Below are 12019 nucleotides of genomic sequence, written 5' to 3'. Positions count from 1 at the left end.
AGATCTATGGAATGAAGTTTTGGGTTGGACTGCAGTACCAAATGTTACACTGAAAACAAACCCTGTCCTTTCCTTTTTGGTGTTATCCCACTATGTGTTTATTTACCCTTGTGTATTTGTTTTCTTCCTGTCTCTGTGTAGTTTCATAGAATTTTTTCTTCTTCTAATACTAAGCTACATTCACTATGATGAGGAATACTGTTATCCTCAAATATAATTGGCATTGACAATATGTTATTTACTTTGTAAAGATGTTTAGACATTTATTCTGCTCTGTTTTAATGCTCATGTGTGAAGTTGATGTTTCGAATGTTATTCTGATCTTTTATGTATTTACTTATGTCATAATTCCTGTAACACTGATGTATATGTTAGTTCAATTCTTTTGTAAAGCCTGTACTACAAATGTTATCTGTATTGTTATGTTCTTTAATGATGTATTTTGTACCTTTGTTAATGTATTCTTATGTTATAAAATTGTAATTGACACCAGTTCATCAAATTAAGTAACTTGTAAGTTACATTTCACAGCACACGTTCCTGTTGGTCATAGTATATGGACAATATGTGAGAAGTTGGGACTGATAGTGTTTGCACATGTGTTAATAATTCAGCAAGGGACTGGATAACAGCATTGCTGGTTCTAAGGACAATTCCAAAAACTTTGTGAGTGTACAAGCGGTGGTTATGGACTTGCTATATTCTCCGCAAGACTCTGTGATGGTGATTGTGCACCTGCACAGTCGCAACAGATGGCTGCTGGCCGTCTCTACAAGGTCTGCAGTGGGTCTGCCCCTTTGATGACCCACCAATACCATTATCTCTACAAGGACTACAGTGGGTCCGCACCTTTGATGACCCACCAATACCATTATTTCTACAAGGACTACAGTGGGTCTGCATCTTTGATGACCCACCAATACCATTATTTTTACAAGGTCTGCAGCGAGTCTGCACCTCTGGTGGCCCACCAATAACATAATCTCTACCAGGACTACAGTGGGTCTGCTCTGTGATGAGCTACCTAACAATCTTCTTCAAAACTTCGAATGACTCTGCTGTGGGTTTGCTCTGTTGTGGCCCATTACCTGTCTGCATGTCAAGAGTCAGCACTGTCTTTCCGTTGGAAGGACAACACTACTTCTTCAAGACTGCATGGAAATCCACTACTTCTGTGTGCAATTTCTTTTACTAATGAGACTTTGTGAAAAAAAAACTGTAATTACTATTATGATGAATGATCAGGACTATCTTTATGGACTGTGAGAAAATTTTAGCTTTTGACCAACATTGTATCAATAAGTGCGTGCATTTGATTTCTTTGTTATTGTAATTACGATTATGAAAAATTTTAACAAATATGTATTGCCCAGTGCCCAAAATAATTTGTAAAACTTTTTGTGGGGAGCATGGGGGCTATGTAAGTAGGCTGTTTAGGTTCTTATATTGGTAACGCCGCCGCCACGTAGCGCTCTCTGTATGAAAATCACTGGCTGTGCTGTGTGCAGTCTGTGGCTAGTTTGCATTGTTGTCTGCCATTGTAGTGTTGGGCAGCTGGACGTGAACAGCGCGTAGCGTTGCGCAGTTGGAGGTGAGCCGCCAGCAGTGGTGGATGTGGGGAGAGAAATGACGGGGATTTGAAATTTGTAAGACTGGATGGCATATATATTATGATTATTAAGATAAATACATTGTTTGTTCTCTATTAAAATCTTTCATTTGCTAACTATGCCTATCAGTAGTTAGTGCCTTCAGTAGTTTGAATCTTTTATTTAGCTGGCAGTAGTGGCGCTCGCTGTATTGCAGTAGTTCGAGTAACGAAGATTTTTGGTGAGGTAAGTGATTTGTGAGAGGTACAGGTTAATGTTAGTCAGGGCCATTCCTTTGTAGGGATTTCTGAAAGTCAGATTGCGTTGCGCTAAAAAAATATTGTGTGTCAGTTTAAGCACAGTCCTGTATAAATGTTCAAAGGGGACATTTCATCAGGAGTGAAGTGCTTGCGCAGAGAGACAGCGTGCTTGGCTTAGGCATAAAACTTTGATACTCGACAATGTTGTGTAACTACCTTCAGGTGAATGAGCCCACACAACAGCCGCCACTGTAGCAGAGGCTGCTAATGCACACTAGTGTGGTGGAGTGCAATTGACAGGGAGAAACAGGTTCGAATCCTGGTAAAAGAATTTTTAAAAATTGTGGTAAGATCTTGTGGGACCAAACTGCTTAGGTCACCGGTCCCTAAGCTTACACACTACATACTCTAACTTAAACTAACTTGCGCTATGGACAACACACACCCACGCTCGAGGGAGGACTCGGACCTCCGACTGGGGGAGCCGCGCGGAGCGTTACAAGACGCCCAGACAGCGCGGCTACCCCGCGTGGCGAATCCTGGTGGTGGAGGAGCTATTAATCACAGTATTTCACCACAAGGAAGCAGAGATGTTGGCTAGCAGTTCCTGATCAGCAGACTTTACGTCATTATCCTGAATAAACTCCAAATTGCTTCATAATGTGACCTTACTGAGGGGTCACGAGGCACTCTTTTTGGTAATCCAACCGTGTGATGGGTACGTTCAGCACGGCGAACTCCTTGCTATTTTTCGAAAGAGTCAGGATATTTGTCGGCACCAGGTTCCCTCTCCCCTATCGTCGCCATTAACAAAGTGAACATAAATACGCAAATACACCATATACACACTCACTATCGTCACATGTACTTGAGATAGATCTAACTGAGAAACATGAAATGGACGCAGCCCAGGTAGTGTCAGTTGGAACGACTTGTAGTAAGTCCTCAGTCACGTGCTTCATCATCAGCATCATCACTAATACAGACATTCATGCTCAGTCAGAAAATCTAATTGTTTTGAGTTCTCGCTCAAATAAACAACAATGAGGTTAAATAAAACAGTTATTGAATTTTCAGAATTTTTATTTCTTATTAATGTCCTTACAACAATAGTAGCTGTAAATAAGTAACATCACTCTTTCTATTTCACTTTTTCCTAATCAAGCATCCGCCTTCGCGATGACTTTTGCAAGCCGGTCATATATTGTCTGAAAGAACAAAAACACGTTTATTCGCAACACATCCAGTTGTCATTTGTATGTTTTTATCAACATATGCTGAAAAACGTATTGAAGATTTGCTGTGTGGTAATTAATCGGTAGCTGTAAAGTAACAAGGTAAAATGTTTTAAAGCGATATCGCAACATCATTTCTGGATAAAACAGAGGTTTAGAAAAACCGTGACTTGGTAAGATTTTATTAGACTGTAGAATCAACAGAAGGAGCACAGCCAAAACATACTGTAATCTAAGTGGAGAAAAATAAGTCGAAGAGCTTACCCCCAGTCGTTTATTTTACAAGTACATTGTATCCTGCAGAAAGGGGTATCTGGAAAATGTTACAAAGACAATGATGTTCATATCATTTAAGTACTGTAGTACATCGTGTCTAGTTTTCATAATTTGCGAGGTTTGTGATCTTCGTCCGTGGTCGCGTAAGAGTCCAGAGGCGCTAAGAGCGCGAAATTTAAAATATTTTCTCGCGGCCCTACGGACAATATTATATGAAGTGAATCACCGTTTTAATATCGCCCCTCTTTTGCTGTTGTTCGTCAGGGAATCAATTATACTAGGTACATATACGATCTTCAAATGAATAAATTATTGTTATAGTTCAAATTTATAAACGTTCGCTAATTATTTACGACGATATCTGAGTCACTGACGCTAATAGAATAGTAACTAACAAGAGAAGAAGACTGCTTTTTAGGAAATACATAATTTGTGATGTATTTGTCATTCTGTCTGAAGTGAAATGACCTGAAACGGTTGATGCTCATTTTATTTTGGTGAAATTTCGTAGCTGCAACTCCGTGATTTGTTTCAAATAATTCCACTACTAGTTACATATTAAATACAATGATTTTTGTGCTGCATGTCATCGTCAGTAAAAACATATATTCTATCACTTAATCTGCTTTTAAATACGTTGCACTTTATAATGCAACACAATGAAATGATTTAACATTATGAAATATTACTGAAATACAGTGGTAATGTTGACCATAACAAATGTAAAATGGTGATTTTTATGAGTCATTGAGGAGAACCGTCAATAGAGTAGATGGAGTTGTTCAATAGAATGGTGTTTAATTCAACCTTAAACTTCACTAAATTACACGTAAGACATTTAATACACTCTGACAGGTTGGTGAACAAATGAATTCATGGCTGCCACTACTTTCTGTAACAATATTAAGATCCTAAAGTCTTTATAGAATTTATTTTTGGGTCTAGTAATATATTTACACTATTTGTTGGGAAATGTCAAATATGTGATAGAACAAATGAGACATCTACTTCCACATCTGAATCTGTACCTCACAGTCTGCGTTATGGAGGGTGGTGGAGGGTACTTTGAGCGCAAGCATCATTTCACTTTCTCCCTTTCTTGTTACGTGGGAAGAAAGACTGTTGGTAGGCCTCCATTTGACCTCGAAATCTTAATTTTCCTTTCATAACCTTTTTCCGGAATATGCGCAAGGAGGAATCAGTATAGTAAACCACACGGTTACCCACAACGCCACTCATGTAGCGTGTGCCACTGGAGTTGGGAAGCTTTCGCGCTCACTAAATAAAACGGACGAAACGCACTGCTCCTCTTTGGATCTTCTGTAATTCCTCGATCAGTCCTATCTGGTATACATCTTACAGTGACTAACTAAACTGAGTGCTTAAGCCACAGTATTTCTTATCACGCTCGGCAATGGTGTATCTACAGAAAATCATTGCTAGCGAAGAATGGGAATAAAAAATCTATATCCCGAAATTCGAGAAAGAGCGAAGGATCCTTTTGCCCCCCGCCCCCCGACCCCACACCCCCACCGACCTCCTCCAATTTCGAATGCCTGCTGGTTATGACGTACTTAATATTAGCTCTCTGTTATTACAAATAAAAATGGTTCTAATGGCTCTGAGCACTATGGGACTTAACATCTGTGGTCATCAGTCCCCTAGAACTTAGAACTACTTAAACCTAACTAACCTAAGGACATCACACACATCCATGCCCGAGGCAGGATTCGAACCTGCGACCATAGCGGTCACGTGGTTCCAGAATGAAGCGCCTATAACCGCACGGCCACACCGGCCGGCTCTGTTATTACAATCGTACGTAAAGGTAAGTCATTCCATTGTAATTAATTTCAGTACAATCTACACCCTTTAATTCCTCCCACATTCAAAAGATCCCCGGCCGTAGAATTCATGTATTTTAACGTGGCAAGACATGAAGGCGACTTTGTGACATGTTTTTTTTTAATTCTCTGCTCTTTTTGTAAATTAAAGAACGTTTGCGAGCAAAAGATTGTTTCCCACGGAAGGCACTTTGTTCATTCTAAATTTACGCATAATAAAAGTTGGTTCTGAGGTTACATAAAATACATATTCGGACACTATACATAAAATTGCTTGAAATTATCCGTATTTTTTAATAACGACCTTGTATATCTTCGTCTGTTTCCCGTTTTCATAACTGGCTTCTCTTTTAGAAATAATCCACAGCATTCCTAACAGCATAAATTCGAAGCTAGCACCACGTCCTTTTCGCAGAGACATAAGACCTTTTGTGGGTGATGGCTTCCACTTACAAATTCATTAAAGCCCAATACCCGAGCACTGCATGGATTACTTTTGCGCGTTTTTTGAAAAGCGTCTGATGTAACTGAAGCGCCACAGTGGATGTGTTAGGTCGAAGTACTTATAGACATGTAATTTGTTTCACAAAAACATCAATGTTCCAATTAATATCAGTTACTTAAAACATCAATAAATATGCATCACTCACATATGAAATACTTTGCTCAGATTCGGAATCTATGACGAATATGAAATCATTTTCTCCTCAACTTTGATTTTGACATCCTTCTAGTGACTTTTGTTTTGTACGTAAACACGGTTCAACCAATATATGACATACATGGTTTGTATGCACACTATTTTGATTCACTGAGCCCTGCTGAAAGTTGGCGTTCCTTATCACTGTTTATTGGCCAAAGATTTATTTGAGGCATTAAGATACTTCGTATATTTGACGTAGGAGTTGTTTGACGCCATAAGAATGACATCACAAGCCTCCATAACAGCAGAAGTCGCTTCAGACAAAGGTTGATAATTACGGAGTTTTCCGCGAGCTGGACCAGTTACTATGATGGGAGCAACAGTTTCAGCGGATTCGGTTCTAATAAACAGTATGGTGGCAACACTGAGATGACACAAAATGAAGGCGAGCTGTGCGGTTTTTGTGGTGCCAATTATTAAATCGTAATAAACAAACATCCCAGAACATTTATTTGTTATTCATGAATTTCAAAATCGTCTCGAACATAATATGAAGATATTGACTAGCAACTTTGGAAAAGCCATCGACTACAACATAGGTATATCCACGGAAGTTACAGATTTGACAATCTGCTGACTGGGCCTCACCATTCACGAACAAAACATGGAATCAAAGCCAAATCTCAATTTATGAGAAGGAGTCGAAGGTAATCTGTGTGCTGGAGGTTACTTCTTTTTGTCATCACTCATCTCGCTGGTTTGATGAGGCCCGCTATGATTTCCTTTCCTGCGCTAATCCCTCCGTATCAGAGTGGCTACCAGTTATTTGTTGGATACATTCCACTCTTTGTCCTACTCTGCAGTTTTTGCACTTTGCATCTCCTTCTAGTGCCATGGAGGTGACTCCCTGATGTCTTCACCCACGTCCTACAATTGTGTCACTCCTTCTCGTCAAAGTTTTTGACCTGTTCCTCTCCTTGACAATACTGTGTAGAACCTCCTCATTCATTACCTAATCTGTCCGCCTAATTTTCAACATTCTCCTGTAGCACCACATCTGGAACGCTTAGATTGTCTTCTGTTCCAGTTTCCCCACAGCCCGTCTACCACAACCATTCAATGCTGTGGTCCAGACGTACATTCTCAGAAACTTCTTCCACTGTTTAGGGCTGCCATTTGATGCTAGTGGACTTCTTTTGGCCGGGAATGCCGTCTTTGCGTGTTCTGCTAAATCTCTCCTTGCTTCGTCTGTCTAGGATTATTTTTCTTCGTAACAGAATTCCTTGACATCGTGTACCTCTTGATTCCCATTGTTGATGGTAAGTTTCTCACTAATCTGATTTCTGCTACTAATAGTAACTTTCTTCTTTCTTCGCTTTACTCTCAATCTGTGATGTGTGCTCATTAGAATGTTCATTCGATTCAACTCGTCCTGCAGTTCTTCCTCAGTTTCATTGAGGATAACACTAACATCAACGAATCTTATCAGTGACATCTTCTCAATCTGTATTTCACTCCACCTCCTGAACCTTTCTTTCATTTTGTAGGACAGCCACAAATCTCAATCAGTATTTTTCACTGGTCACTTTAGTTCAGTTTGACAAGGACGTCGTAATAACGTGTGGAATTTACATTGTGTAATTTCAAAAAAACGAATTAAATTTCCAATATGATAACTTACGTTCAAACTAATTGGCTTGTTACCTTGCCGAAAACAGAGATTAAGCTGGTGGTAGGTATCTCTAATGTCTATGATCATGTCTTTTATGCCAGTTTAACATATCATACCCTAACACTTTCTAAGTTCCACAGTTTCTGACGATGCTCTTGTTAAACTGCGTGATACTTTCCAATAAAAGACATTGACTGCGGCTTACGACTGTCTTAAAAACTTTGTTTCAACAGTAGTTGTTTGCCTATAAGGAATGGCTGTTCTCGCTTTCTTTTATTTCCGCCATTGCTTCTTCTGTGTATAGACTGAACAGCAGCAGATACAGACTATAGCCTTGTCTCATACCCTTTGTAACCCGAGCCCATTATTCTTGGTCTTCCATTCTTATTATTCCCTCTTGGTTCTTCTACATATTGTTTACTACCTGTTTTACCCCGTAGCTTATACCTACTTAGTAATAATCTAAAGACTCGCTGGTTGCACCTCAGGCTTCCAGCTTACCTCGTAGCCCTTGGCCTCCATTGCCTCGGACAAGCAGTCGCCTGCGACGATCCCGCATTCGCAGTAGCCGCTGCATCCTGTAACTGTGATACAAAAAGGCACAATGTCAGCGACTGTAGCACATTCGTGACGGAACAGACGTGTCATTTTCCTGCCATCTAGCTTCACAAGATTATTGTCTCAATAGACACATCCTTAAACAATGGTTTAAACAAATGGCGATTCATACAAAAGAGGCATATAACAGAACTTCAATAAACATCTACATCTACGTCCATACCCCGGCAGCCATCTTACAGTATGAGGGAGAGGGTGTTTCTGGTACTACCACCTCACCATCTACCTACTGCTCCCTTGTCTGTTTCACTTGCGAAGTCGCTTGCGTAGAACGACTGCACATCAACATCTCCATTAGCTCTAATGTGTCTTATTTTACAAAGTTTTTTATTAGGTTGCCTTCTTGTCTCTCTGTCTGTTCGGTACAAATTCTGCAATTGATTCTAAACTAACTTCCCGATGTGCTAGAGTTACGGAACTTATAACATAGCTCAGATCTGGATGACAATGCAGTATAAATTCGCTTTCATGTCTGTCTTATCAACATGGGTGGGAATGGGAGACAAAATGATTGCTAAAATCTGAAATCTCACCTGCTCTGCAGGACAGGCCTGTTGTTCAGATAGTACCAGAATGCATTCGAGGTGCCCATGGTTGAGCAGAGAGAGGGAGGAAGAGGAAATGGATATCACTTTCTTGTATGTTTGCATTGATTTTAAATTAACTTCGTGATGAGCTGGAAACTTGAAATTTTAAATATGGCTCAGAACTGGAAGGCAGCGCAATATTAACTCTCTTTCTTGTGCAGCGTGTGACGGAGGACACATTTCTGTACCTATGCCATTTCGCGCTTTTCCTGTTCTAGTCATAAAGGGATCGCGGGAGGAACGATCACTGGTGCCCTCTGAGTGAGTTTGATTCTGTCTAATTTTTACCTTCACTCTCATTTTCGCGAGGTATACAGAGGTTCGTTGAGTCAGGTGAAGATAAACTGAAATAAGCCGGAAATTTACATGTCGGCGTTGTCATGTCATCAAAATGTTTGACATCGATTGAAAAATTTCAAACACACACATAGAACAATAAAATTTAGAGAGAGTACGTTCTGGGAACACTGGAGCGACATATCACTTCCTGCAATATGTCTTCATGAAATGAGAATAATTATTTAAATGAAAATTAATTATTAATATGTCACATTTTTAATCGAAATAAAAAGTATAAAATATTTTCTCCCAATCACCACTTACAGATAGTCCTGATAACTTGTGACGAAAATACTTCTAAGATTTAAAGCGAAAAACATCGGGTGCATGCAATACATAATTGGCACATGAATACTTCACCTCCTTACTACTGCACTGGTTGCTAATTGACGCATGCGTAGTTCACCAACTTACTATTATCTGCTGCATGTACTCCAGGTTTTTAATTTTAAATGTTAAACTAACTTCACGGCCATTAAAAATTCCTTAATTTTGTCAGTTGTATTTCTGTGGGGTTAGGAATCTCTACAGGGCTAAGAAAAATTATTTATACTTTTTAGTTCGATTTAAAAACGTGGTCGATTAAAAATTCATTTTCATTTACTTGATTATTCTGTTCCGTTAAGAGCGACGTGTTGATTTCTATCTGCGAGCAATACAGTCACAAACCTCGTCTGGGACTCGAAAACTCGTATTCTGTTTTTCTAAACGACAATGAGAATTAAATCAATAGCCTTCGTCAAGTCAAGGAAGACAGCATGAATCTGGGCGTGATGTCTACGCCTCCCTTGTCTCATGATTGAACAGAGTGAGCTCAATTTCGCTACATTCCTGTTTGATGGATCCATGTTGATATTTAAAGACAACTTTTCAGTTCTTCAGGGATGTCACAATAGGTGATTATAAAATATGTTCAATAATTCTACGATAGATTGATGTCAGCAACATAGGCCTGTAGCCCCTTCTTTGAAGCGGTAATGACGTGCGCTTTCTCCAGGTACTAGGTACCTTTAGTTGCCCCAGTGACATACGATAAAGTACTGCTAGAAGGGATGCAAGTCCATTTGCATGATCTCTGTAGTTTCTCAGAGACAGAGTACACGCAAATAATTTGGACAATACCTGTGCAGATGGCGTGGTAGGGGAGCGGACAGGACTAGTGCTGGGGGATCCGTTGTGAACGGCTATTGCACAGTAGGAGAGGTGGATTTGGACTGCTGAAGCCTACGCAGAAATCGTAAGCTACAACTAGCGAGTAAGCAAACTGTCTAATTAACTGGTTATGTCAAAACCACCAATAATTCGACAAATGTAGATGTTCAGAGACAGTGGTTTCTCGCTAGAGTACCAAGAAAGCAAGTTCAACCACATGCTGCCAGAATGAAATCTCATAAAACAAAAAAGGGGAAAAACGGTTGAGTAGCGGACAATGTCGCTTACTACGACACTTATAATGCAAAATAAAGAACATATGTCACGTGGAAGTTGTGTCAGTTCCATGACAACCTGTATTACCAGAAACAAAATTTTCTTATACTTCTTCCACATATTTCCGAAATAGTAAGGCCTTGGGATGTACTGGTAACTATGCTTTATTCCATTTATTCAGCAATTGGAAACGTTAGGTGTTCTTGCAGTACTTTCAAGCGAGGTTTTCAGTGTGGTTTTTGCTTGCTCCTTTGTCTCTTCTGGCATAAATTTATTGGCATTTTGTATAATCGCACGTGTCTGCTTATGCAGAAATTCCACTGCTCCTTCTGTGTCCGAAGACTGCGGTGCCCCTCTGTGTAGCAAAGAGATAGGAATGAGAGTGGTCGAAGTACCGACCTTGCAAATTTGGGGGCCCTACCTTTGGAACAAAGGTGTAGAATAACATAGAGCTCTCGACAGGAACGCTTTTCTCTTCAGGAAACACGTTATTTTTTGCAGTCGTTACATCATCCAGTCCAGTCACCTCCCGCTACTGACGATCGCTTCTCAAGGTGTCGATATGGCATCATCTGCACCATCAGAGTAGCACAAAGCAAGGGGAATTTGTTCTGAAAGAAGGCTGCCTTCCAGCCGTCAATAGTAGTGTTAGTGCTGTGAAAAACGTGTGAGCGAAGCCATTGTTATTCGAGTAGTAGCTGTCTGGTTGGCATTAGGAGTGGGCAATTAATAGTAATTAATTGTTTTTTCGATTATTTTAATGAAGCAGTTAATCGTATCGACTGATTGTATCCTGAAATCAATTATTCGATTAGTTGTTATGTTGCGGTTTATTTATTTCTATAAATCATTGCCCTAAACTTACTTTTTATGATAAAAAAGCTTGTTCTAAGATAATCGGTGTTATCATACTTCCATTCCTCGATTGTTGGACTTAGTAAATTCATTGACCTGTTAACTATCGTTTTCTGAACTTTACAGGGTAATGGTAACTGGGGTACTGAAGTACATGATTGTCTTTTACAGTCGCATTGTTAATTTTCAAGTTATTCATCAGATGCATTATATTTCCTAAACATTCAGGGACTAAACTTACATTTACATCAGCCTTTATCACCTTCTTCAAAATGTTTCAGTACCCCACTTGTTTTTCTTAGTACCATGATTTTATTTTAGCGGCAATCTGCACGTTGGAAAGTGTACCACAATAATAAAGCTAGGTTACAGAAGAAATTCCGACTGCCTGAAAGGCGGGCGGGCAGAAGAGGGTAAATAACACTGCTGCCGTGTGGTGAGACTACGTGCGAGGGTGAATGTTTACTTATTTCCGTCCTGTTTTGATTACTCTCTGGTTCGAGCGCACCGTACCAATTAGCAATTATGGTATAATAAACCACACATGTAACAAGGACTGTTGAAAGCACGTCACAGAGACGTTCAGGTTCGAACACACGTGTTACTTTTATTTCTCAATAGACACACACAACAGAAGACTATGACATGCTATATAAGAGCAACTACTGTTAGA

The 12019-nt window shown here is 39.7% G+C and overlaps 1 protein-coding gene across 1 annotated transcript in view; it reads right to left on the bottom strand.

Annotated features, from left to right (window-relative positions):
- Positions 1-2911: 2911 nt before the first annotated feature.
- Positions 2912-12019, bottom strand: part of LOC126187742 (uncharacterized) — a 50283-nt gene continuing 41175 nt past the window's right edge. Inside the window, exons 6-7 of the mRNA XM_049928991.1 lie at positions 8021-8103; positions 2912-3057 (exon numbers count right to left, since the gene is read on the bottom strand). Coding sequence (XP_049784948.1) covers positions 3010-3057; positions 8021-8103 — 131 coding nt within the window. The 3' untranslated portion in view covers positions 2912-3009. The remainder of the gene's footprint in view (positions 3058-8020; positions 8104-12019) is intronic.

The sequence above is a fragment of the Schistocerca cancellata genome, chromosome 5 (assembly GCF_023864275.1).
Source record: "Schistocerca cancellata isolate TAMUIC-IGC-003103 chromosome 5, iqSchCanc2.1, whole genome shotgun sequence".
NCBI classification, from domain to species: domain Eukaryota; kingdom Metazoa; phylum Arthropoda; class Insecta; order Orthoptera; family Acrididae; genus Schistocerca; species Schistocerca cancellata.
The sequence above is the reverse complement of the archived record's forward strand: the minus strand, read 5'-3'. Positions and strand labels throughout refer to the sequence as shown.